The sequence below is a fragment of the Notolepis coatsorum genome (genome assembly GCF_963971535.1).
Source record: "Notolepis coatsorum genome assembly, chromosome: 2".
Lineage (NCBI taxonomy): Eukaryota > Metazoa > Chordata > Actinopteri > Aulopiformes > Paralepididae > Notolepis > Notolepis coatsorum.
In genome coordinates, this window is record NC_140166.1 from 15,002,769 (window position 1) to 15,030,663 (window position 27,895).

The 27,895-nt window shown below is 47.0% G+C and overlaps 2 protein-coding genes across 2 annotated transcripts in view; one reads left to right on the plus strand and one right to left on the minus strand.

Annotated features, from left to right (window-relative positions):
• The first annotated feature begins 1,698 nt into the window (after positions 1 to 1,698).
• Positions 1,699 to 23,231, plus strand: znf367 (zinc finger protein 367). The gene is made up of 5 exons (XM_084307448.1): positions 1,699 to 2,197; positions 3,081 to 3,231; positions 11,897 to 12,016; positions 12,967 to 13,105; positions 19,237 to 23,231. The coding sequence occupies exons 1-5, from the start codon at positions 1,907 to 1,909 to the stop codon at positions 19,514 to 19,516; spliced, it is 981 nt and encodes a 326-aa protein (XP_084163574.1). The 5' UTR covers positions 1,699 to 1,906; the 3' UTR covers positions 19,517 to 23,231.
• Positions 23,232 to 25,344: 2,113 nt separating this feature from the next.
• Positions 25,345 to 27,895, minus strand: part of slc35d2 (solute carrier family 35 member D2) — a 43,069-nt gene continuing 40,518 nt past the window's right edge. Inside the window, exon 12 of the mRNA XM_084309323.1 lies at positions 25,345 to 27,222. Coding sequence (XP_084165449.1) covers positions 27,090 to 27,222 — 133 coding nt within the window. The 3' untranslated portion in view covers positions 25,345 to 27,089. The remainder of the gene's footprint in view (positions 27,223 to 27,895) is intronic.

The following is a 27,895-nucleotide window of genomic DNA, read 5'->3' on the forward strand; positions in this document are numbered from 1 at the left end:
GAGGTCTGGAGACATTCACAGTGTAATAAGTTACTATACTTCAACCCACAAGTCAGACCAAAACAAAAAAGTAAACAAAGCACAATACCAAGCAGGGCTCTTTTGCCTTAGATGTTGTTGTTAGGTGACATTACAGATTCTACCTTTAACACAGAATAGATGTTTCAGGTCAGTCCTGTTTAGGAGGAAATTGCTCACCTTATAGTTTGTTTGCTTATTTTGAATAGTTTATTTCGAACAATAATAATATATAGTAGCACACCATGTTTGCCGAATGTCTCCCCCTGCTCTCTCTCCCGTTTCACCCTGCAACTGTGGGTCATGCTTGACCAGGAAAGCGATAAACGCTAAAAAATTAAGTAAAAAAAAAAAAAAAAAAAAAAAAAAAACAATGTAAAAAATAATAAAGTAATATAAAATAATGAACAAAACAGTATTTTGTCCATAAAGGAATAGGAAGAAGCTATATGCTTATCAGGTCCTATCCCTTGTTGTAATCATTTCTGTCTTTTGTCTTTTTATATCAATCACTTCATCATTAGTCCTATAACCAAGTATACCTTTAAACACAGTGTTCCAACAAAGTCATCTGCAAACAAAATCACTTGAAAGTTTCAAGTTGAAAGGATCAGTTAATAATATACAATCAAGTAAAGTTTATTATACAATCATTACTGTTCATCAACAATCAATTATTGTACAATCAATAGGCTACTGTCCATCCAGTATCTTTAGAAAGCAAAGGTATATGCTGACTAGATCAGAACAATATGTAAATATTGAACATCCAAGATCATGTGAATTCTGTATGTGTGGATATTTGCTTGCTATTATAGTGTATTTATATGTGAAAGATACAGTCACACACACACACACACACACACACACACAGATCTAAATATATAATCAAATTACATAACAGCAATAAGTAAAACGCATCATTACAAGGCTACTGTGGGCCTAATACACTGTACAAAAAATGGAGTAGGGACCGCACTAGAAGAAAATCGTTGTTTTTATTTTTATATGCAAAAGTTGTATAATGCACAAAACGCTTTCAGCCATCCGGCCTTCAACGAGAAGCCTAATACACTGTACTCATAAATGATGGAGTCCCTGGTAACATGGATGTTGCTGTTCATACAGACAGAGCCGGCTTTGTTTCAATATCGTTTCCACCCCAGGGAAGAATGATTACGTAACTTTGGCGCCTTCTTTGAGTCACTCTTTCCTTTCCCTTTAAATTGACCAAAGATTCTAATAACATAAACAGGCCCCTCAGCGCGGGAAGGGGACATCTGATCAGTCTGCGGCGTAAAACTAACCGCCCTCGACGCTCATTGGTTACATTGTCGCAGAACACGTCTTGTTTCGCTTTTCATTGGCCATTCGCGCTGTCGCTTTACATGGGCGCGCGCCGCACCGTTTAAAACTCATTGGACAGAATGCATCCGCCAATCCTCGCGAGCGCGGCGTTCGCGACGCTCTCATTGGCTACGGCGTTGCGCCGGTGGGCTTCCGCCTCGTCCGCGGCTCCTCTTATTGGTAGGTTCCGACCCACGTGGTCACGTCGCCTCGACTGATTTGCCAGTCAACTGCTCAGGCGCGATTTTGCAACGCGGGACAAGTTGATCAGAAGGCGCAACACTGACTAATATCTAGTGGTCATATTTTACATGAACGTGTCTTTACTGGACACTGTAGCGAGATAACCGATGCGCGCTTATTACAACTCGTTGGAAATGAAGGATATATTCATCCCGGATTTGAAAATCGTGATCTTTCTGGCTGGTATACATCTATTTTAAATTCGAGAGTTGAACTGGTCCATGCTATATTAGCCTATTGCACTGGCTCCCTGGATTTTTTTTTAAATTTTTTTTGTATTCTATTATCTTTCTCAACGATGGCTGAAAACAAGCACCCGCATGTGATCTTCTGCAATGACTCCCCCAAGAGAGTTCTCGTGTCCGTCATCAAGACCACGCCGATCAAGCCGCGCAACAAGGCGGAGGAGGCCCCGGTGATGATGCCCACCAGCCCGGGCTTCAGCGACTTCATGGTGTACCCCTGGAAGTGGGGAGAGAATGCCCACAACGTGTCGCTCAGCCCCGGCTCCATGAACGGCGCCTCGTCGCCGACGGGAAGCAAGACCGCCAGCGAGGCGGACATGACCGCCTCACCTGAACAGCTGAGGGTAAGCTAAGGAAGGGTTAATGAATGAATGAATGAATGAATGAATCTCCTCACCTGCACAGATGAGGGTAAATGAAGGGTTAGTTAAAGGGTTAATCGCCCACCTTGAGACCTGGGGACCCATTGCACGTTTTATAGATGCATTCATTAATTGCATAGGATGTAAGAGATGCATCGTTACACCTTAATTGTCTATATTGCAATGTTTTATCTGAATTAATGTGAAATGATGTGTGGTGATATTTCATTAACTTTTCAAAAGTTGATTGTTATAATAATGTAATAATAATGACCATGCGACCTAGATCTGTGTAGTCTGTAGCTATAGGTGTAAACCGTTTTTTTTTTTTTGCATTGGATGAGTTATGAAATATTGCATTGCAAATGAGTCTTAAAAAGAAAATAAGTCATTTAAAAAACGCCCGCCTATTAAGGGTGACATGGTGGTTTTTAAACCCCAGTCATTTCCTGGTTACTGTAGCAGCTGCTCCTGCGTTGACAGTCGCGCGCCAAAAAATGTAACCGGATGTGAATTAAAGGGACTATGCACATCTTAAACCCCACGTGAGGCCAGTGAAGCGCGTCACCCATAGTGACCATGTCGGAAGTTTAAATCCCTGAAGTTACATGTTGATTTCAAAAGATGTAGTGTTTTCTATTGTCATGTGTAATTCTATTTCAATTAACCTGATGTCATAATTTCTTGAGTCAAGAACATGCAACCTCATTATTTGTTTTATTCAGACCTATGTAATATGCCTATTCATATACACATACACATTTTAAATGATTGTTTATATAATTAATAAATGTGTAAATGGATTTGGAGACCGAAACGTTGCTGGAGGCTACGTGTCTAACGACTGTGTTGACTGTTTCCCCAGGACGGTATCCGGCGCGGCCGCCCTCGTGCCGACACGGTGAGGGAGCTGATCAACGAGGGAGGCTCTTCCTCCAGCCGCATCCGCTGCAGCATCTGTAACAGAGTGTTCCCACGGGAGAAGTCTCTACAGGCCCACAAGAGAACCCACACAGGTGAGAGCCCACAAGAGAACCCACACAGGTGAGAGCCCACACACAGGGGAGAGAGCCCACAAGAGAACCCACACAGGTGAGAGCCCACAAGAGAACCCACACAGGTGAGAGCCCACAAGAGAACCCACACAGGTGAGAGCCCACACACAGGGGAGAGAGCCCACAAGAGAACCCACACAGGTGAGAGCCCACACACAGGGGAGAGAGCCCACAAGAGAACCCACACAGGTGAGAGCCCACAAGAGAACCCACACAGGTGAGAGCCCACACACAGGGGAGAGAGCCCACACAGGGGAGAGAGAGCCCACACACAGGGGAGAGAGCCCACACAGGGGAGAGAGAGCCCACACACAGGGGAGAGAGAGCCCACACAGAGAGGAGAGAGAGCCCACACACAGGGGAGAGAGCCCACACAGAGAGGAGAGAGAGCCCACACAGGGGAGAGAGAGCCCACACAGAGAGAGAGCCCACACAGAGAGGAGAGAGAGCCCACACAGAGAGGAGAGAGAGCCCACACAGGGGAGAGAGAGCCCACACAGGAGAGAGAGAGCCCACACAGAGAGGAGAGAGAGCCCACACAGAGAGGAGAGAGAGCCCACACAGAGAGGAGAGAGAGCCCACACAGAGAGGAGAGAGAGCCCACACAGGGGAGAGAGCCCACACAGAGAGGAGAGAGAGCCCACACAGAGAGGAGAGAGAGCCCACACAGAGAGGAGAGAGAGCCCACACAGGGGAGAGAGAGCCCACACAGAGAGGAGAGAGAGCCCACACAGGGGAGAGAGCCCACACAGAGAGGAGAGAGAGCCCACACAGAGAGGAGAGAGAGCCCACACAGAGAGGAGAGAGAGCCCACACAGGGGAGAGAGAGCCCACACAGAGAGGAGAGAGAGCCCACACAGAGAGGAGAGAGAGCCCACACAGAGAGGAGAGAGAGCCCACACACAGAGGAGAGAGAGCCCACACAGAGAGGAGAGAGAGCCCACACAAGGGAGAGAGCCCACACAGGGGAGAGAGAGCCCACACAGAGAGGAGAGAGAGCCCACACAGGGGAGAGAGAGCCCACACAGAGAGGGGAGAGAGCCCACACAGGGGAGAGAGAGCCCACACAGGGGAGAGAGAGCCCACACAGGGGAGAGAGCCCACACAGAGAGGAGAGAGAGCCCACACAGGAGAGAGAGAGCCCACACAGAGAGGAGAGAGAGCCCACACAGAGAGGAGAGAGAGCCCACACAGAGAGGAGAGAGAGCCCACACAGGGGAGAGAGCCCACACAGAGAGGAGAGAGAGCCCACACACAGAGAGGAGAGAGAGCCCACACAGAGGAGAGAGCCCACACAGAGAGGAGAGAGCCCACAGAGAGGAGAGAGCCCACACAGAGGAGAGAGCCCACACAGGAGAGGAGAGAGAGCCCACACAGAGAGGAGAGAGAGCCCACACAGGGGAGAGAGAGCCCACACAGGGGAGAGAGAGCCCACAGAGAGGAGAGAGCCCACACAGAGGAGAGAGCCCACACAGGGGAGAGAGCCCACACAGAGGAGAGAGCCCACACAGAGGAGAGAGCCCACACAGAGAGGAGAGAGAGCCCACACAGAGAGGAGAGAGAGCCCACACAGGGGAGAGAGAGCCCACACAGGGGAGAGAGCCCACACAGGGGAGAGAGAGCCCACACAGGGGAGAGAGAGCCCACACAGAGAGGAGAGAGAGCCCACACAGAGAGGAGAGAGAGCCCACACAGAGAGGAGAGAGAGCCCACACAGAGAGGAGAGAGAGCCCACACAGGGGAGAGAGAGCCCACACAGAGAGGAGAGAGAGCCCACACAGAGAGGAGAGAGAGCCCACACAGAGAGGAGAGAGAGCCCACACAGAGAGGAGAGAGAGCCCACACAGAGAGGAGAGAGAGCCCACACAGGGGAGAGAGAGCCCACACAGAGAGGAGAGAGAGCCCACACAGAGAGGAGAGAGAGCCCACACAGAGAGGAGAGAGAGCCCACACAGAGAGGAGAGAGAGCCCACACAGAGAGGAGAGAGAGCCCACACAGAGAGGAGAGAGCCCACACAGAGAGGAGAGAGAGCCCACACAGGGGAGAGAGAGCCCACACAGAGAGGAGAGAGAGAGCCCACACAGAGAGGAGAGAGAGAGCCCACACAGAGAGGAGAGAGAGCCCACACAGAGAGGAGAGAGAGAGCCCACACAGAGAGGAGAGAGAGCCCACACAGGGGAGAGAGAGCCCACACAGAGAGGAGAGAGAGAGCCCACACAGAGAGGAGAGAGAGCCCACACAGAGAGGAGAGAGAGCCCACACAGAGAGGAGAGAGCCCACACAGAGGAGAGAGAGCCCACACAGAGGAGAGAGAGCCCACACAGAGAGGAGAGAGCCCACACAGAGGAGAGAGAGCCCACACAGGGGAGAGAGAGCCCACACAGAGAGGAGAGAGAGCCCACACAGAGGAGAGAGAGCCCACACAGAGGAGAGAGAGCCCACACAGGGGAGAGAGAGCCCACACAGAGAGGAGAGAGAGCCCACACAGAGAGGAGAGAGAGCCCACACAGGGGAGAGAGAGCCCACACAGAGAGGAGAGAGAGCCCACATAGAGAGGAGAGAGAGCCCACACAGAGAGGAGAGAGAGCCCACACAGGGGAGAGAGAGCCCACACAGGGGAGAGAGAGCCCACACAAGGGAGAGAGCCCACACAGAGGAGAGAGAGCCCACACAGAGAGGAGAGAGAGCCCACACAGAGAGGAGAGAGAGCCCACACAGAGAGGAGAGAGAGCCCACACAGAGAGGAGAGAGAGCCCACACAGAGAGGAGAGAGAGCCCACACAGAGAGGAGAGAGAGCCCACACAGAGGAGAGAGAGCCCACACAGAGAGGAGAGAGAGCCCACACAGAGAGGAGAGAGAGCCCACACAGGGGAGAGAGAGCCCACACAGAGAGGAGAGAGAGCCCACACAGGGGAGAGAGAGCCCACACAGAGAGGAGAGAGAGCCCACACAGAGAGGAGAGAGAGCCCACACAGAGAGGAGAGAGAGCCCACACAGGGGAGAGAGAGCCCACACAGAGGAGAGAGAGCCCACACAGAGGAGAGAGAGCCCACACAGAGGAGAGAGAGAGCCCACACAGGGGAGAGAGAGAGCCCACACAGAGGAGAGAGAGCCCACACAGAGAGGAGAGAGAGCCCACACAGAGAGGAGAGAGAGCCCACACAGAGGAGAGAGAGCCCACACAGAGAGGAGAGAGAGCCCACACAGAGAGGAGAGAGAGCCCACACAGAGAGGAGAGAGAGCCCACACAGAGAGGAGAGAGAGCCCACACAGGAGAGAGAGAGCCCACACAGAGAGGAGAGAGAGCCCACACAGGGGAGAGAGAGCCCACACAGAGAGGAGAGAGAGCCCACACAGAGAGGAGAGAGAGCCCACACAGAGAGGAGAGAGAGCCCACACAGGGGAGAGAGAGCCCACACAGAGGAGAGAGAGCCCACACAGAGGAGAGAGAGCCCACACAGAGGAGAGAGAGAGCCCACACAGGGGAGAGAGAGAGCCCACACAGAGGAGAGAGAGCCCACACAGAGAGGAGAGAGAGCCCACACAGAGAGGAGAGAGAGCCCACACAGAGAGGAGAGAGAGCCCACACAGGGGAGAGAGAGCCCACACAGAGAGGAGAGAGAGCCCACACAGAGAGGAGAGAGAGCCCACACAGAGAGGAGAGAGAGCCCACACACAGAGGAGAGAGAGCCCACACAGGGGAGAGAGAGCCCACACAGGGGAGAGAGCCCACACAGAGAGGAGAGAGAGCCCACACAGGAGAGAGAGCCCACACAGAGAGGGGAGAGAGCCCACACAGAGAGGAGAGAGAGCCCACACAGGGGAGAGAGAGCCCACACAGAGAGGGGAGAGAGCCCACACAGAGAGGAGAGAGAGCCCACACAGGGGAGAGAGAGCCCACACACAGAGGAGAGAGAGCCCACACAGAGAGGAGAGAGAGCCCACACAGGGGAGAGAGAGCCCACACAGGGGAGAGAGCCCACACAGAGAGGGGAGAGAGCCCACACAGGAGAGAGAGCCCACACAGAGAGGAGAGAGAGCCCACACAGAGAGGAGAGAGAGCCCACACAGGGGAGAGAGAGCCCACACAGGAGAGGAGAGAGAGCCCACACAGAGGAGAGAGAGAGCCCACACAGAGAGGAGAGAGCCCACACAGGAGAGAGAGCCCACACAGGGGAGAGAGAGCCCACACAGGAGAGAGAGCCCACACAGAGGAGAGAGAGCCCACACAGAGAGGAGAGAGAGCCCACACAGAGAGGAGAGAGAGCCCACACAGAGAGGAGAGAGAGCCCACACAGGGGAGAGAGAGCCCACACACAGAGGAGAGAGAGCCCACACAGGGGAGAGAGAGCCCACACAGGGGAGAGAGCCCACACAGAGAGGAGAGAGAGCCCACACAGAGAGGAGAGAGAGCCCACACAGAGAGGGGAGAGAGCCCACACAGAGAGGAGAGAGAGCCCACACAGGGGAGAGAGAGCCCACACAGGAGAGGAGAGAGAGCCCACACAGAGGAGAGAGAGCCCACACAGAGAGGAGAGAGAGCCCACACAGGGGAGAGAGCCCACACAGAGAGGAGAGAGAGCCCACACAGGGGAGAGAGCCCACACAGAGAGGAGAGAGAGCCCACACAGGAGAGAGAGCCCACACAGAGAGGAGAGAGCCCACACAGGAGAGAGAGCCCACACAGGGGAGAGAGAGCCCACACAGGAGAGAGAGCCCACACAGAGGAGAGAGAGCCCACACAGAGAGGAGAGAGAGCCCACACAGAGGAGAGAGAGAGCCCACACAGAGAGGAGAGAGAGCCCACACAGAGAGGAGAGAGCCCACACAGGGGAGAGAGAGCCCACACAGAGACAGAGGAGAGAGAGCCCACACAGAGAGGAGAGAGAGCCCACACACAGAGGAGAGAGAGCCCACACAGAGAGGAGAGAGAGCCCACACAGAGAGGAGAGAGAGCCCACACAGAGAGGAGAGAGAGCCCACACAGAGGAGAGAGAGCCCACACAGAGAGGAGAGAGAGCCCACACAGGGGAGAGAGCCCACACAGAGAGGAGAGAGAGCCCACACAGAGAGGAGAGAGAGCCCACACAGAGAGGAGAGAGAGCCCACACAGAGAGGAGAGAGAGCCCACACAGGGGAGAGAGAGCCCACACACAGAGGAGAGAGAGCCCACACAGAGAGGAGAGAGAGCCCACACAGAGAGGAGAGAGAGCCCACACAGAGAGGAGAGAGCCCACACAGGAGAGAGAGAGAGCCCACACAGAGAGGAGAGAGAGCCCACACAGAGAGGAGAGAGAGCCCACACAGAGAGGAGAGAGAGCCCACACAGAGAGGAGAGAGAGAGCCCACACAGGGGAGAGAGAGCCCACACAGAGAGGAGAGAGAGCCCACACAGGAGAGGGGAGAGAGAGCCCACACAGGGGAGAGAGAGCCCACACAGAGAGGAGAGAGAGCCCACACAGAGAGGAGAGAGAGCCCACACAGAGAGGAGAGAGAGCCCACACAGGGGAGAGAGAGCCCACACAGAGGAGAGAGAGAGCCCACACAGAGAGGAGAGAGAGCCCACACAGAGAGGAGAGAGAGCCCACACAGGGGAGAGAGCCCACACAGGGGAGAGAGAGCCCACACAGAGAGGAGAGAGAGCCCACACAGAGAGGAGAGAGAGCCCACACAGGGGAGAGAGCCCACACAGGGGAGAGAGAGCCCACACAGAGAGGAGAGAGAGCCCACACAGGGGAGAGAGCCCACACAGGAGAGAGAGCCCACACAGAGGGGAGAGAGAGCCCACACAGAGAGGAGAGAGAGCCCACACAGAGAGGAGAGAGAGCCCACACAGAGGAGAGAGAGAGCCCACACAGAGAGGAGAGAGAGCCCACACAGAGAGGAGAGAGAGCCCACACAGAGAGGAGAGAGAGCCCACACAGAGAGGAGAGAGAGCCCACACACAGAGGAGAGAGAGCCCACACAGAGAGGAGAGAGAGCCCACACAGAGAGGAGAGAGAGCCCACACAGAGAGGAGAGAGAGCCCACACAGGAGAGAGAGAGCCCACACAGAGAGGAGAGAGCCCACAGAGAGGAGAGAGAGCCCACACAGAGAGGAGAGAGAGCCCACACAGAGAGGAGAGAGAGCCCACACAGAGAGGAGAGAGAGCCCACACAGAGAGGAGAGAGAGCCCACACAGAGAGGAGAGAGAGCCCACACAGAGAGGAGAGAGAGCCCACACAGAGAGGAGAGAGAGCCCACACAGGGGAGAGAGAGCCCACACAGGGGAGAGAGAGCCCACACAGAGAGGAGAGAGAGCCCACACAGGGGAGAGAGAGCCCACACAGAGAGGAGAGAGAGCCCACACAGGGGAGAGAGCCCACACAGGGGAGAGAGAGCCCACACAGGGGAGAGAGAGCCCACACAGAGAGGAGAGAGAGCCCACACAGAGAGGAGAGAGAGCCCACACAGGGGAGAGAGAGCCCACACAGAGAGGAGAGAGCCCACAGAGAGGAGAGAGAGCCCACACAGAGAGGAGAGAGAGCCCACACACAGAGGAGAGAGAGCCCACACAGAGAGGAGAGAGCCCACACAGAGAGGAGAGAGAGCCCACACAGAGAGGAGAGAGAGCCCACACAGAGAGGAGAGAGAGCCCACACAGAGAGGAGAGAGAGCCCACACAGAGAGGAGAGAGAGCCCACACACAGGGGAGAGAGAGCCCACACAGAGAGGAGAGAGAGCCCACACAGAGAGGAGAGAGAGCCCACACAGAGAGGAGAGAGAGCCCACACAGAGAGGAGAGAGAGCCCACACAGAGAGGAGAGAGAGCCCACACAGAGAGGGGAGAGAGAGCCCACACAGAGAGGAGAGAGAGCCCACACACAGAGGAGAGAGAGCCCACACAGAGAGGAGAGAGAGCCCACACAGAGAGGAGAGAGAGCCCACACACAGGGGAGAGAGAGCCCACACAGGAGAGAGAGAGCCCACACAGAGAGGAGAGAGAGCCCACACAGGGGAGAGAGAGCCCACACACAGGGGAGAGAGAGAGCCCACACAGGGGAGAGAGAGCCCACACAAGGGAGAGAGAGCCCACACAGAGAGGAGAGAGAGCCCACACAGAGAGGAGAGAGAGCCCACACAGAGAGGAGAGAGAGCCCACACAGAGAGGAGAGAGAGCCCACACAGAGAGGAGAGAGAGCCCACACAGGGGAGAGAGAGAGCCCACACAGAGAGGAGAGAGAGCCCACACAGAGAGGAGAGAGAGCCCACACACAGGGGAGAGAGAGCCCACACAGAGAGGAGAGAGAGCCCACACAGAGAGGAGAGAGAGCCCACACAGAGAGGAGAGAGAGCCCACACAGAGAGGAGAGAGAGCCCACACAGAGAGGAGAGAGAGCCCACACAGAGAGGAGAGAGAGCCCACACACAGAGAGGAGAGAGAGCCCACACAGAGAGGAGAGAGAGCCCACACACAGAGAGGAGAGAGAGCCCACACAGAGAGGAGAGAGAGCCCACACAAGGGAGAGAGAGCCCACACAGGAGAGAGAGCCCACACAGGGGAGAGAGAGCCCACACAGAGAGGAGAGAGAGAGCCCACACAGGGGAGAGAGAGCCCACACAGAGAGGAGAGAGAGCCCACACAGAGAGGAGAGAGAGCCCACACAGGGGGTCATCAAGGGAATGTGTTGTGTCTGGCAGCCATTGAGCCACGTAGCCCAGGCTTGGCTGCTACACATGCTCGGCCTTTCCGCTCTACATGAGAAAGCACCTTGAGTCTAGAAAAGAGCTCTATAATATAAATTATGAATAAAATATAAATGCACCGACTCGTTCATTACTGCATTATGATTGCTGTTGTAACCCTGGGCTGTCTGACGGCGGTTTGGGGCACAACACTGTCACAAAGCCCCACCACAGCAAATTGGCTGATTATTCGCTGATTCTACCGATTCTCTTCTGAGCACTGTGTGCAACAGTGAGAAGCTTAGGCCTAACAAAAATAATGGTTGGTTTCAGGTTGCCGACCGACCCTGCCGATTTAGGTGCGACCCAATATATTTTATGAGTTTAAAAAAAAAAATTATATATTAAAAAAAAAAAAAATCATTTTTTTTTTTTTTTTTTTTTTTTTTTAGAATAAAGTTTCATAGAAATCTTAGTCAAACATTTAGTATTATGGATATTAAACATGCTGGCAGAGTACATGCATCCATGTTGTTGTGAACATTTTAACCCTTTCACTGCCACACGACAGCCGGTTAACCCTTTCACTGTGACAATACAGAAGGTTAGCCCTTTACTATCACACAACCGACGGCGATGCTCCATCATTAGCATCATTAGCTCCGCATCCGCGGAGCTAATGATGCTAATGATGGAGCATCGCCGTCGGTTGTGTGATAGTAAAGGGCTAACCTTCTGTCGTGTGGCAGTGAAAGGGTTAATTAAATAAAGAAATTCCCTATCCATAGTCGCCATGGGAAAGAATATAAAAAAAAATAAAAAATTCCCTACCTACCCATGGCCAAACTGACAACCAACCTGAAACCAACTATTATTTTTGTTAGGCCTTATCGCTCACTCTTGTGAAATATAGTGTACTCAAATGTCTCTCTCTCTCTCCACCCCCCCAACACCACAGGAGAGAGGCCGTACCTGTGTGACTACCCCGACTGTGCCAAGGCGTTTGTACAGAGTGGGCAGCTAAAGACCCACCAGCGCCTTCACACCGGAGAGAAGCCCTTCGTCTGCTCGGACAAAGGTGAGACACTGATGTTGTTCCAGACGGTGTCTGTTGAGAAGAGCTTCGCTGCAGGGCAGGTAGTGGCAGCGGCTTGTGGACGTGTGAAAACCCCCGTCCCTTGTATTCACCTTAAAAATAAATGTTACCCAATTTATTCTTGCTACCTGGCTTTTTTACATGTTGGCATCTTATAGAGCCATATGGAATCCGCGATCACGGAATCGCGGACGGAATCGCGGAATTGAGCAATAAAAATGGAATCGACTATATTAAATTATAAAAATTTTTTTTTTTTTTTTTATGTTGTGGGACTTGTACAGCACTTTGTTCAACTTTGTCAGTGCTGTAAAGTTTAAACCTTTTTAAATCTTAGACAAACAAAACACTTTGCTTTCATGAAATATTGTAAGCAGTCATTTGAGGCTTCATAAAAGCAGCACAATGAACACAAATCTGTCAGTGCCGAGTCCGACCTCATCTTAAATAACAAACGGCATTGCTTGTTGTAGTTAACAAAGAGAGGCAGAGTTGATTTTTCAAAAATATATATACCTTTTTATTTTTATTTCTTTTAATCGAATTTTATTTTCATATTCGAATGAAATAAATGAATGAAGCTTCGAAGTATTTAAGACAGCCCTATTAAATGGACTGTTATATCTTATTAATTTGTGGACATTTATTCATTCCCACTTATTAGACACTATTTCTGATGGTAAAATGAGCGTACAAAGCAAAATACAGAATTCTGAAATATTAAAACGGAAAAAACGGAATTTGGAAAAAAATATAATGGAATTTGGAAAAAAATAAAACGGATTTCATATGGCTCTAGCATCTTACGTAGAGCGATGTACAAGAAATGCAAGAGCAGATTGAACTCAAATTCTCGTCTTGCCAAAATGAGTAGCTATCCAGTTCTACTTCTACTACTTCTATCTAGTGCTGACTCGTGGTTGTCTTTCCAGCATGTGGCAATCGGTTCACACACGCCAACCGGCACTGCCCCAAGCACCCATACTCCCGGTTGAACAGAGAGGAGCCCGTGGATTCCCCGGGCAAGGGCCAGTCTGTGGATAACAAGGCTGTAGCGGAGTGGCTGTCAAAGTGAGTGTTACAATACTGTCCTATGGTCTGAGGAGTGGCTGTCAAAGTGAGTGTTACAATACTGTCCTATGGTCTGAGGAGTGGCTGTCAAAGTGAGTGTTACAATACTGTCCTATGGTCTGAGGAGTGGCTGTCAAAGTGAGTGTTACAATAGTGTCTTAGGGTCTGAGGAGTGGCTGTCAAAGTGAGTGTTACAATAGTGTCTTAGGGTCTGAGGAGTGGCTGTCAAAGTGAGTGTTACAATAGTGTCTTAGGGTCTGAGGAGTGGCTGTCAAAGTGAGTGTTACAATAGTGTCTTAGGGTCTGAGGAGTGGCTGTCAAAGTGAGTGTTACAATACTGTCCCATGGTCTGAGGAGTGGCTGTCAAAGTGAGTGTTACAATACTGTCCTATGGTCTGAGGAGTGGCTGTCAAAGTGAGTGTTACAATAGTGTCTTAGGGTCTGAGGAGTGGCTGTCAAAGTGAGTGTTACAATACTGTCCTATGGTCTGAGGAGTGGCTGTCAAAGTGAGTGTTACAATAGTGTCTTAGGGTCTGAGGAGTGGCTGTCAAAGTGAGTGTTACAATACTGTCCCATGGTCTGAGGAGTGGCTGTCAAAGTGAGTGTTACAATACTGTCCTATGGTCTGAGGAGTGGCTGTCAAAGTGAGTGTTACAATACTGTCCTATGGTCTGAGGAGTGGCTGTCAAAGTGAGTGTTACAATACTGTCCTATGGTCTGAGGAGTGGCTGTCAAAGTGAGTGTTACAATAGTGTCTTAGGGTCTGAGGAGTGGCTGTCAAAGTGAGTGTTACAATACTGTCCCATGGTCTGAGGAGTGGCTGTCAAAGTGAGTGTTACAATACTGTCCTATGGTCTGAGGAGTGGCTGTCAAAGTGAGTGTTACAATACTGTCCTATGGTCTGAGGAGTGGCTGTCAAAGTGAGTGTTACAATACTGTCTTATGGTCTGAGGAGTGGCTGTCAAAGTGAGTGTTACAATAGTGTCTTAGGGTCTGAGGAGTGGCTGTCAAAGTGAGTGTTACAATACTGTCCCATGGTCTGAGGAGTGGCTGTCAAAGTGAGTGTTACAATACTGTCTTATGGTCTGAGGAGTGGCTGTCAAAGTGAGTGTTACAATACTGTCCTATGGTCTGAGGAGTGGCTGTCAAAGTGAGTGTTACAATACTGTCCTATGGTCTGAGGAGTGGCTGTCAAAGTGAGTGTTACAATACTGTCCTATGGTCTGAGGAGTGGCTGTCAAAGTAAGTGTTACAATACTGTCCTATGGTCTGAGGAGTGGCTGTCAAAGTGAGTGTTACAATACTGTCTTATGGTCTGAGGAGTGGCTGTCAAAGTGAGTGTTACAATACTGTCCTATGGTCTGAGGAGTGGCTGTCAAAGTGAGTGTTACAATACTGTCCCAATGTGTCCCATGGTCTGAGGAGTGGCTGTCAAAGTGAGTGTTACAATACTGTCCCATGGTCTGAGGAGTGGCTGTCAAAGTGAGTGTTACAATACTGTCCCATGGTCTGAGGAGTGGCTGTCAAAGTGAGTGTTACAATTTTTATATATATGTATTTTTTTGTGACCTGCAACAGGGCAGTTTTAAAACCAGAGACAGTGGACAGACTTGTCTTTCTTGCCTGCAACTTAAAGTAATGGCTTTGCTTGTCCAAATGACACTACTGACCAAATTGAGATTTATTTTTCTCTTGTCCATTTATTTTGTTTGCTTTCTAATTTAAAATACAGTTTGAAACCGTCTGTACACAGTAGGCTATGTGTGCTAGCAGAACTAGACTCCAGTCCACCAAAAAAGCGCCAAAAGATCGAAAATAAACTAGCAGAGCCAGAACTGTTCAACTCCCCTGGAGCCACAGCCAGCAGAGAAGCCGGTTTACTTTCGCTTTTAAACCAGCTGCAGCCTGAGAACTGGAGTGTGAGGGGATGTAACACTAAAGATGGCAGCAATGACAAAGAATTGCTGCAAAATAAACATACATCTGTTGTTAAAAAAATATATATATATATATATATTTTTTATATACTTATAACAATTCGATAATTATCGATATCGAGAAATATGATAACATTATCATATCGTTATCGCAATATGATTTTTTTCCATATCGCCCAGCCCTAGTTACAATACTGTCCCATGGTCTGAGGAGTGGCTGTCAAAGTGAGTGTTACAATACTGTCCTATGGTCTGAGGAGTGGCTGTCAAAGTGAGTGTTACAATACTGTCCTATGGTCTGAGGAGTGGCTGTCAAAGTGAGTGTTACAATACTGTCCTATGGTCTGAGGAGTGGCTGTCAAAGTGAGTGTTACAATACTGTCCCATGGTCTGAGGAGTGGCTGTCAAAGTGAGTGTTACAATACTGTCCCATGGTCTGAGGAGTTGATTGATTGATTGAAAACTTTATTAACAGATTGCAGAATGGGTACAATACAGTACAGCTCAATACACACAATTGTTAAGGGGATGCAGACCAGAGAAAGACTTTCGTCTTGTTTCCACCAGGGTCCCCCATTTTCAATTCATCAGGACATATATGACATACATGACATACAGATAGTCAGTACTGCTACATCTATACATTTATGACATACCAGATTTGCAAATACAGTGGCTGTCAAAGTGAGTGTTACAATACTGTCCTATGGTCTGAGGAGTGGCTGTCAAAGTGAGTGTTACAATACTGTCCCATGGTCTGAGGAGTGGCTGTCAAAGTGAGTGTTACAATACTGTCCCATGGTCTGAGGATATAATATAATACTTTTTCCAGGTTGGGAGCCTGTGACAAGTCAAAACCCTTGAGCCAGTTTGGAAATAGAAATGCGGTCCATCATTTAGAACAGTCGCTCTAAAACCTTTTCATGTCAAGGAGCCCTGAATTGATACGGAATAGATTCTGTCCCAGTGACTCCCATCAGGGGACATTGTTATTCGATTGGAGAGGGACAAAATTATACATTGCTGGCGACCCACTCAGGGGGATTTTTGATTAGTATTGGAATAGTTCCCAGTGACTATCAAATAGTTCTCAGTGACCATCGAATAGTTCTCAGTGACCATCGAATAGTTCTCAGTGACCATCGAATAGTTCCCAGTGACCATCGAATAGTTCTCAGTGACCATCGAATAGTTCTCACTAGTGACAATAATAATAATAATAATAGATTCAATTTGTACCGCACTTTATATTCGCGAGAATCTCAGAGTGCTACAGGAGATATAGACAAAAAGTTAAATGAATAAAACAATTAAAATGAATAAAACAATTAAAAAGACTAACAACCAGTGAAATGGAAGAACATAAGAGTAAAATAAAAATAATAATAAAATGAATAGAAGTAAAAATAAAAGTAAAAAAATTCAGGCAAAAGCCTTGTTAAAAAGAAATGTTTTTAGGCCCCTTTTAAAAGCCTCGACGGATTGTGGTGCTCTCAGGTGGATGGGGAGAGCATTCCACAGTCTGGGTGCGGCAGAGCAGAAGGCGCGATCGCCCATGGTGTGCAGCTTAGTCCTGGGGGCTTTGAGGAGGTAGGCTGTGCCGGAGCGGAGGGAACGTGAGAAGGACTGGGGGGTGAGGAGTTCCTTGAGATAGGCAGGGGCACCACCGTGTATGCACTGGTGAGTGAGGAGGGACACCTTGTACTCAATCCTGTGTTCCACAGGGAGCCAGTGAAGGGATCTGAGGGTGGGGGTGATGTGATCATATTTGCGCACCCTCATCAGGATCCTAGCAGCGACATTCTGGATGGTTTGCAGTTTTTTAATGCTTTTACTAGGGATCCCGATGAGGAGTGCATTGCAATAGTCCAGCCTGGAGGAAACAAAAGAGTTTTTCGGAATCTGCCAGGGTGAGTGAGGAACGGAGTTTAGTGATGTTTCGGAGGTGAAAGAAAGAGGTCTTGCAGAGGTGTTTGATGTGTGTTTCATATGTGAGGTGGGGGTCCATTTTCACGCCCAAGTTGGTGACAAGGGTGGAGAGGGGAATGTCCTGACCGGAGAAGGAGATGGTGGTGATGGTGGTTGACCGGACCTGGTGTGGGGTACCGATCAGCATGGCTTGAGTTTTGGAACTGTTGACCTGGAGAAACCTGTGGTTCATCCACGCTTAGTCTCCTCCAGGCAAGCGGTCAGTGTGGGGGGTGATGAAGGTGATGATGGTGTGATCCGGATATATAGCTGGGTGTCGTCAGCGTAGCAGTGGAACAACACACCGTGTCGGCCGATGATGCGGCCGAGGGGGAGCATGTATAGGGTGAACAGCAGGGGGCCGAGGACGGATCCCTGGGGGACACCGCAGGTGACAGGGTGGTTGGAGGATGTTGCGCCTCCAAGGGAGACACACTCAGTCCGACCAGCCAAGAGGGACTGGAATAAGCCAAGGGCTAGGTCGCGGAGTCCGACATTGGAGTGGAGACAGTCCAGTAGGATGGGATAATCCACTGTGTCGAATTTGATTTGATTTGATTTTATTTTATTGATGGATTAAAAACACACAACAAGGATCCAAAGGATAACATGAGAAAGAGTAAAACCCTTATTTCCGTCATGGTCCCAGGGCTGTTAGGCCACAACAAAAACACGACAATAACACAACACTCATACATTTAAAACATTATAAGACTAACCTATCGCTAAAATTGTATACCCCACAATAACTAAAAACTGATTGGAAACCCATTCAAACTATAGGGGGCTATTCTTCTATTCTGTCCATGAGCCACTTCCTGACGCTTCTCTTGAAGCTGTGGAGGCTCAAGCTCTGCTTGATGGGGATAGGCAGCTTGTTCCAATCCTGGGCTCCAGAGAAAGTAAGGGAGCATTGGCCCAGTTTGGATCGGAAAGAAGCAGGCTTCAGGTTTGCTATGCTTGCTCTAGTTCTGTGGTTGTGGGATTTGTTGACCGGGGTGAAGTAGTTCTGGAGGTATCTAGGGGACCTTTGAAGGCTGCCGATAGGTCGAGAAAATGACCAGTGACCATCGAATAGTTCTCAGTGACCATCGAATAGTTCTCACTTCTCAGTGACCATCGAATAGTTCTCAGTGGCCATCGAATAGTTCCCAGTGACTATCGAATAGTTCTCACTTCTCAGTGACCATCGAATAGTTCTCAGTGGCCATCGAATAGTTCCCAGTGACTATCGAATAGTTCCCACTAGTGACCATCGAATAGTTCCGCGATTTAGTGAGTTTTGCTCATCCCTAGTAGCTGGTGAGTTTACATTGTACACACAGTGACCTCTCCTGTCTTTTTTTTTTTTTTTTTTTTTTTTTTTTATATAATTTTTTAAACATACACACAAACATAACAACATAAAATTAGATATACAAGCATTAATTAACAGTACACATCCAATTAAATCACCATTTAAATAAATGTATTATACGAGATATACCTAATACTTGCTATCTAATACCCTACACACATATGCTCTCGCTCGCTCGCTCCCCCCCCCCCCCCCCCCCCCCGGACCCCCACTTGGATAATCCATCCATTATCATTCGCTCCTTACCAGGCACTACAATTCATATGCTAGCTTTTATTCTCTCCACCACTTCTAACCACATTGCAATTTTGGATTCACTGACACCTAAAATCCTTGCTGTAGATATTTCTTGATAAATCACATCGAGATATGTAAGAATCCAAACCTTCCCCTACCCTTTTTTTCCCGGTTGAAACCATCGTGATGCTATCAGCTTTTTAGCCGCTGTGATACCAGATAAAACTAATCTCTTTAGCTGTATAGGGACTGCAAACTCAAAAACATCATTCAACAGCAATACAGAGGGTTGTACAGGTATATCCAGAATTAAGAGATTTGATAGTTGCTGGGACACTTCTTTCCAGAATATCTTAACTGGTGGGCAATCCCAGTACATGTCCCCTCGTCCCCATTTGTACATAAGGAGCATCTGGAGTCTTGTTTAAGACCCATTCTGTTCAGTCTTATAGGAGTCAGGTATGTCCTGTGAATATAGTTAAGATTGATTTGTTGATGGTCCGGGTTACGTGACGCAAGTCGAACTTTTGCCCAGGCTTCTTGCCAATCAAAATCTATTTCCAGGTAGCATTTATCCCTAGTAGCTGGTGAGTTTACATTGTACACACAGTGACCTCTCCTGTCTCTTATAGGTACTGGCAGACACGGGAGCAGCGAGCTCCTGCCACCCCCAAGGGGAAACCCCAGGGCAAGGGCGGGGTGGAGGACCAGGAGCAGCAGGACCCTATGGAGTTCCAATCGGACGAGGAGAACGAGAACGAGGAGGAGGAGGAGGCGGCGGAGGAAGAGAAGGAAGAGAAGGGCGAGAAGGGCACCCAAGGAGGAGCAGCCAAGCGTCGTCTCCAAGAGCAACGGGAGCGTTACCACGGCGCCCTGGCGCTCATCGAGCTGGCCAACAACCTGTCTGCCTGAAAACCCCAAACCCTCCTCCTCTGTCCTGGCCAAGGTCTATAGCTATCGAGGTCTAGTGGTAATGCGTGGAACATGCCCTCTAGGACCGGTGTGCCTCATCGGTACCGTCGGTCGCTGCACTTTTGATTGGTTGTCAAGGAAACGTGTTCAGACCCGATAGTCCTATAGACCTCGGTCACGATAGCCACCCCTGTTACCCTCCCGCCTTCCTGCTATATGAACTATAGGTAGACGTTGCTCATGAACACGGATCAAAGACAGCTTAATTTACCCCGTTCTTTTTGCCGCAGATGTCGTCATTTTTACCACGAGGTCTGGTGAGGCAGTGACTTGTAACCCGGGTGAGGTGTCGGCTGTGTGGCGGTGCATGACGTGCTGCTGCTGCACCAGAATCCTTTAGCTGTAGGGCTGGGAGGTCTACCGCCAGGGGTCCAAAGGTATAGACTATTACTATACCATCATCATCATGCTGTATATTTTTAAGTTAATCAAAAAATGTGCTTGCAGCCGTATTTAAAAAGCACAAGAAATCTTTTTAATGAAATGGCGTGTCACAACAAAGTGTATTACAAGATAAAGACGTAAGAAATGTGTCGTATCGCATTGTAACTTGTACTGGAAAACGCAGTACCGTCAAATATACCAGTATACAGTCCAAACGAAGAAGAGTAGGAATGAGATCTTCTGGCCGTGTCGTCACCACCCAGCCCTGCGAGGCAGTAAGAGGGACACGACCCTCTCGGTTCATCTGGTCAGTGTTGTCGGCCGTACATTGTTTTACCAATATATATTAGGGTTATATTGACATATATATAGTACTCATTTGCTAATCAGTGCATTTATGTGTATTTGGAATACAGGAATAGCTTATATTTCCTTTCCAGCTAAACGTAACAGCCCAGCTAAAAGTAAAAATTTATACAATATATATATATATATTAAAGAAATCATAATTTAATAACTTAGAATTTTGAAAGTCCAGCTCTCGCTTGATTTAATCAATTATTGGGATATTTCTCTACTATGCAGAGTGAATTAGCAGCGTTATCATGATGACTACAGCCTCGGTGTCGCTGACTTTTAAGTTATGATTTGAAACCATTTGAGAAGGAAAAGCTAGACAGGCCTTTGATCCGTGTCGATGGACATCATGTTAGTAGAGCGAGGAGGGCCCAAGCTAAAACAGCACCTTATTCTGCTTCTATTGGATCCGTTAGGCTGCTATGATTGTAGATGTCATTATATGAAGAATGTCTTTCTCTCTCCTGCCTTCCAAAGGCAAAGAAAGAGAACTTTTGTATGTTTTTTTATTTGTCGTGTTTGCACTTTGGTGGTAACGAGTTCTTTTTTTTAAAGAGTTTTAAGTATATTATGAGTGTAAGAGAGAGTGTTTATATGATGTATGTACTGTATATAATATGGACTACGCTCAGATGAACAGTGATACGGGCCACGCTTCACGTTCAGCAACGTGTCGTTTGTATCGTGGTCAAAATGGCTTCCTTAACCTTCCTGCTCCGCAGTCAGCTGCTGAAAGCGCAGTGCCTCGATCACGGTGGACATTGGTTTAGCAGGTTGTGTTTTGCGTTTTTTTTTTTTTTTCTTCTTCCTCGAAAAAGTACGCCGTGAGTTGCGTTGCTCTGCACTTGAGGGTGAACACCAAAAAAATAACTGTCCAATGCGATCTGATTTTGAACTCCGCCCCTCCCCATCTTCATCACTTCAGGGTGGGAGGGAGAGGAAGGCAGCCATTTTAGACTTGACGGGAAGCGGACATTGTTATGTGGCGAGGGAGGAGTGGTCATTGCAAGCCTAATCTACTGGTCTTTACAGTAGAACCCTAGTCTCAACACCTTCACTACCCACTCACACACAGAGCTGCAACCTAAGACACCAGACTCCATGCTTTTGAGATTCCCTCTAGATGTAAAAGAAAAGGTTTGAATGGGTGTTAGTAACATGTCTGGAACTACTTATGCTGTATTTATAGAGTTACAAAAGATGTGACCCTTGTGTCTTTAGCTACAGCTACTGATCTTCTCTGAATTTCTGAATAAACCGAAACCGCGCAGGTTTGTGAGACAGCAGTGAAAAGACGACCTGTTCCGTGACAGTGTTTCGTTTCATCTCTCGTCCCATATCTACACTATTCCTTGGATCCTCAAGACTAAACAAATTCAAGACTAAACAAATGTACATACAAGTGATGAATTTGAAGGTCATATAGATAAATGTTTATGTTGAGTAAGAAAAATACATCAACACAGCTTTTAGAAAGGTGCAGAATAACGGTATTGCATTTCCAAAAAAATATCTTTAATAAAGAAATGTATGTTGTTTACATGTTATAGGCATGTATCCCCTACCTATTTCCCGTTTCCCCATGTGGAAAGCACCCGATTGGATAAATGACATGCAGGTGCTCTAGACTAGTGCGACATCTAATGGCTAAATGTTATCTATAGCACCTTTAAGGCAAAGATTACATTTCACAAATCAAAATAAATTAAACTTTTTAACACAAAAATTATGAATAATCTCATGCGCTGTCCTAATGTAAATGTAACCATTGTCATGAAAAAAAGCTATGTGGAACGTTGGGTTTCCACATTTTCTACATTTATCCTACTTTCTTTTTAGAGATTTACAAGACAAGTCTATGTACAGGGCAGGTGACGTTCTAAGGTGCTCCGTGTCAATAACGCAGCCGTCTCTTATATTAAAAGGCAGCAGTGTTTTGAGACACGGAACGCATAGCCTCTGTGGTGATGTATGTTTTAAAGTCATCTCATTTCTTCAACGTTTCAATTATGACATTTATTTATTTGTGGGGAGTGCTAACATCTTTTTGCGCCGTGAAGGGAAACAGTTCATTAACTTCAAACCCATGTCGATTGACCAGGATTTAGTTTAGAAAACACCCTTTCTTATAGCTATTGTTCCGCTTGGACTAATAATGTCCCGTTATTGGGTTTATCCTGTCGGTAGAGGAACTCTCGCTTCGCTACAGAACTTGTATCTGACATCCAAGTATTTTCATTCATGGATTAAGTTTGCAATGGAATTGATAATAACTAGGTCCCGGTTTCCCAAAAGACCCTCTTAGCACGGAGATCAATGTCATGTCATCCTGAGTCAGTGGGCTAAGATGTTCTTAGTACTAAGATCAACTTAGTGTCATCCTGAGTCAATGGGCCAAGATGTTCTTAGTACTAAGATCTGGGAAACGGGTCCTGGACATGTCTAGTCAGAAGGCACTTGTCTTTATAAAGCGATGTGTCTTTAGAAAGCAATGTCTTTATAAAGCGAAGTGTCTTTATGATGCGTTGTCTTTATGAAGCGATGTGTCTATAAAACGATGCGTGTACTGCTTGGGTGGTTATGTCTTCTGAATCATTAGTGACACTACATGGTTGTTTTAAACCTGCACTATGGAACTTTTTCATGGAGAAAATGCTGCTTCCTCAGCAGCTAAATCAGAGTGAAAACGCTCCCAACAGCAATGCATGAAACAGTGAAGTTGCCCACATGAGCGCTTCTGGTTGGGTACGACCAGTGCCATGAAATTCATAAAAGGCTAAGTCTTGAAATGTGAACGACACAAACGTAAAACTGCCCAAAGTTACCTTGCTTGAAGAAATGTCTTCTCTTATACTTGTTTTAAGCAAGGTGCAGTTACCTCTCACGGCCACAGGGTGCCAGTCTTCCATAGTGCAGCTTTAAAGTCTTGTAATTGACCATTTGTTTGGGGGGGGGGGGGGGGGGGTAGTATAGGTTTTTCCATTGTATGCTAGGAAGTGTGTTACACACCCTGCAACCCCAAACACTTAACTAGCTAAGATCTCAGTTTGAATTTGTGTGATTTTAACACGTTAGATTTGTGTTCAAACTGGAAGACAATTGAGTTGTTGATAATCAAAACACCAAATGATTTATTTTACCCCATTATAGTATTTCTAACCTCTTAGTTTTATATTATGTGGTTTGAGAATGTTTTGACATATGAAATCTATATATACCATGTATTTTATAGTAATATAGACCGCACAATCTATGGAGAGCTTTTGAAGTTGACGTTTAGAATAACATAACATTATGAATAACACGCTTCCCTTCTTTGTTGAAATCCTGCTACATTTTCTGTGTTTTGACCTTGATAGGAAAGTTACTTGCTTGCTATGTAGACATTTTCACAAACTCTTAAATGCAAGATTTCTCTCACAGGTTTGACAACACTGTACATGTTGGTCTTCAATAAAACATTCATTGATCATGATGCTGGGTTTTCATTTGTTTTCATATTATTATCTCTGCCTATTGAGCTACACAAGGAATTAGGGGTGTAACGATGCAACCTCAACGATTAAATTCGATTACGATTCTTCAGGCAATGATTCAATGCATCATGAAATCTCTTCATTTGACCACGATTCGATTAATTTTCTATCAGTTAATTCCCCCAAAAATTTTGGGGGAACTGATTCACTCAGCATGAATGGACTATAGGTCAATAAAAACAATAAAAAAAAACATTAAAAAAAAGTTATATTTTTTTATAATAGATTCAAACATTTTCAAATCGATGCAGTTGAATCGTCACATTAGGATCGATGCATTTCGATGCATCGTTACACACCTACAAGGAATGGAACCCCTAACCCTGGCAATGTTAATGCCTTGCTCTACCCATTGAGACACAGGTAATAGAACCCCCTAACACTGTTAGTGCCTTGCTCTACCCATTGAGCTACACAGGGAATAGAACCCCTAACTCTGTCAGTGTTAATGCCTTGCTCTACCCATTGAGACACACAAGGCCACTTTTCAGGTCGACTTTAATTGGATCTCAGTGTCTCACAATCAGGAGTGAAACAGCATTCAGCCGTAGTGTATGTATCAGAGTATCTACATTCAGCCGTAGTGTATGTATATCAGAGTATCTACATTCAGCCGTAGTGTATGTATCAGAGTATCTACATTCAGCCGTAGTGTATGTATATCAGAGTATCTACATTCAGCCGTAGTGTATGTATATCAGAGTATCTACATTCAGCCGTAGTGTATGTATATCAGAGTATCTACATTCAGCCGTAGTGTATGTATATCAGAGTATCTACATTCAGCCGTAGTGTATGTATATCAGAGTATCTACATTCAGCCGTAGTGTATGTATATCAGAGTATCTACATTCAGCCGTAGTGTATGTATATCAGAGTATCTACATTCAGCCGTAGTGTATGTATATCAGAGTATCTACATTCAGCCGTAGTGTATGTATATCAGAGTATCTACATTCAGCCGTAGTGTATGTATATCAGAGTATCTACATTCAGCCGTAGTGTATGTATATCAGAGTATCTACATTCAGCCGTAGTGTATGTATATCAGAGTATCTACATTCAGCTATAGTGTATGTATATCAGAGTATCTACATTCAGCCGTAGTGTATGTATATCAGAGTATCTACATTCAGCCGTAGTGTATGTATATCAGAGTATCTACATTCAGCCGTAGTGTATGTATATCAGAGTATCTACATTCAGCTGTAGTGTATGTATATCAGAGTATCTACATTCAGCTGTAGTGTATGTATATCAGAGTATCTACATTCAGCCACAGTGTATGTATATCAGAGTATCTACATTCAGCCGTAGTGTATGTATCAGAGTATCTATTCAGCTGTAGTGTATGTATCACAGAGTATCTATTCAGCTGTAGTGTATGTATCACAGAGTATCTATTCAGCTGTAGTGTATGTATCACAGAGTATCTATTCAGCTGTAGTGTATGTATCACAGAGTATCTATTCAGCTGTAGTGTATGTATCACAGAGTATCTACATTCAGCTGTAGTGTATGTATCACAGAGTATCTATTCAGCTGTAGTGTATGTATCACAGAGTATCTACATTCAGCTGTAGTGTATGTATCACAGAGTATCTATTCAGCTGTAGTGTATGTATCATTATACAACGGCATGCAAATTTCTCGATTCTGATTGGCTGAAACAGTCATTTTACACGTCTTTATTGGCAACAATTCCACGCTGCTGGCCCAGGACCCGCCCACAACCGAACCACATCACATCACTCCGCCGGATCACAAGAAGGTGGACAATAATCTTTACAAATGGATATGTTGATAGCGACTAAACGACTAAATATCAAGCGATTCTGTCACAGCGAATGTCTTAGTCGTTTAAACAATGTTGGATGATGTAATTGATGGGTCTTGAATCATTCTGTAACAAAAGAAAAATCGCGGATTGATTGATTGATTAATTTTCAATTTTTTTTTCAATTTCTTTTTCCTTTCGACTGTCAGCGCTCGCTCTAGTCTCCACCCACCGCCACACCCCCCCCCCCCCACACACACACACACACTCTGCCTGCAACGCGGGGGATAGTCAGAGAGCTGGGTGCTGCGCTGTTCTAAGTGAGCATGGCCTATTGAGTTTATTGATTGATTGATTGCTAATTTTATTACTGTACGCTTGGTTTCCAACTGGTTAAGTTTAGGCCCTCTACAAAAAAAAAAAAAGAATAGGGCGAAGAAAACATTTTTTTCCTATAGGGCAAAGAAAACTTTTTAATTTGTTTTACCTACTTTATATAGAAGCATCTAAGAATGAAGTTCTATGGAAAGTAGGTCTGCATTCCCTTAACAATTGTGTGTATTGAGCCGTACTGTATTGTACCCATTCTGCATCTGGTAATAAAATTTTCAATCAATCATTCCAATAATACACAGTTGGATGTGTTAGTTGGTTGGATGCACTTCAAGCTGCTTCCACATGAGGCAACTTCTCTCAATCATTCCAATAATACACAGTTGGATGTGTTAGTTTGGTTGGATGCACTTCAAGCTGCTTCCACATGGAGGCAACTTGTCTTTTTTGTAGTTGTGGGAACTACTTTTTCTGGCGGATGGTTTTTTCAATAAATCTTCGATTAATGTGTTTATTGTATAGAAATAAGGTTGGATGAATCTGGCAGTTGTATAAAAGCTTTACACCACTTGCAGTCGTGATTTGTGAACAATAAACCATGCCTAGGGGGGTCTAACGACCACCCCTAGGCATGGTTTATTGTTCACAAACCACTCCTGCGCGTGATGTAATGCTTAACTATCCTCTTTGTTTTACTGTGTCCTACCAGTTTTTATTACTTTCATTGCTTTATTATGTTTTTAATCCTATATCTTGCACCATATATTGTTTTGTTTTTGTTGCTTTCATTGCTTTGCTGTGTTTTTTTCTTTTCTCTTTCTTTTAATCTTATACCTTGCCTCACACTATTTTGTTTTTATCAACTTGCTTGTGAAGCACTTTGGTGTCAGCTGCCGCTGCCTGGAAATGTGCTATACAAATAAAACTGACTTGACTTGACAGAGTATCTATTCAGCTGTAGTGTATGTATCACAGAGTATCTATTCAGCTGTAGTGTATGTATCACAGAGAGCATCTACCACACGAGTGAATCAAGAAAAACCCTACAAATAAATACATATATAAAAGAGATAAAGGCGTGTTCTCCAATATGGAGCAGGATTGTGACATCACAACCACGCGTGGCTTATATGATGGAGCGTTTCTGTGCAGAGTCCTCCGTGACGCTGACCCCCGGTGGGTCCCGCACGGCCTCCTTGCTGCACTGCGCTGGCTGCCTGCTGAAGGCCTGGTAGGAGTACGCCAGGCCCCCTGACATACTGCAGAGGGGAGAGAACGCTGGTTGAAGTAAAAAAAAAATAAAATAAAGAACAATGTGAAAGAATTGATTCAATAAATGACTAATTCAGGAAGAAAGATTGTGTGGGGGAAAAAAAGTTAAAGGAACACTCCGCCATTATGGGAAATGTGTTTACCGTCTTCTCCAGAGTCAGACAAGAAGACCAATTTCCTCTGTGTGCGTTCAGTAGAAAGTTATCCGGCTGCAAGATAGCCTAGCTTAGCACAAATGAATGAAAGCGGATACGGACCAGCAATCAAAGTGTTTTTTGGCCAACAGCTATGCTAGCTGGTCCGTAATCTGCTTCCATTCATTTGTGCTAAGCTAGGTAAGCAGCATTTCCCATAATGCACTAGGGTTTCTTAAAAGTATGGATTGGGACCCAGAATGAGTCATGGGTCATTTGTGGTGTTGCCTCTTGATAAAGAGTACCAGTCTGTTTTAATGTGACAGGGTCCCAGGATGAGACCAATTCACTCAATGGTATCATGAGAGAACGTTTTGAGAGCCCTGAGCCTTGAAGGATACATAAAGACCCCCACAGGGTCTTAAAAAGATCTTCAATTTAGTAATCAGAATTTTAGGCCATAAATAAGTTCCCTGTATCGCGTTTTAATTGGGTTTGGGGGAAATATCCGGGCTGCAAAGTAAGC

Coding starts and splice junctions, on each gene's coding strand:
- znf367 (XM_084307448.1), top strand. CDS start 1,907: ATGGCTGAAAACAAGCACCCGCATGTGATCTTCTGCAATGACTCCCCC. Junction 3,232..11,896: donor CCACAAGAGAACCCACACAG/GTGAGAGCCCAC, acceptor CCAACACCACAG/GAGAGAGGCCGTACCTGTGT. Junction 12,017..12,966: donor CTTCGTCTGCTCGGACAAAG/GTGAGACACTGA, acceptor TTGTCTTTCCAG/CATGTGGCAATCGGTTCACA.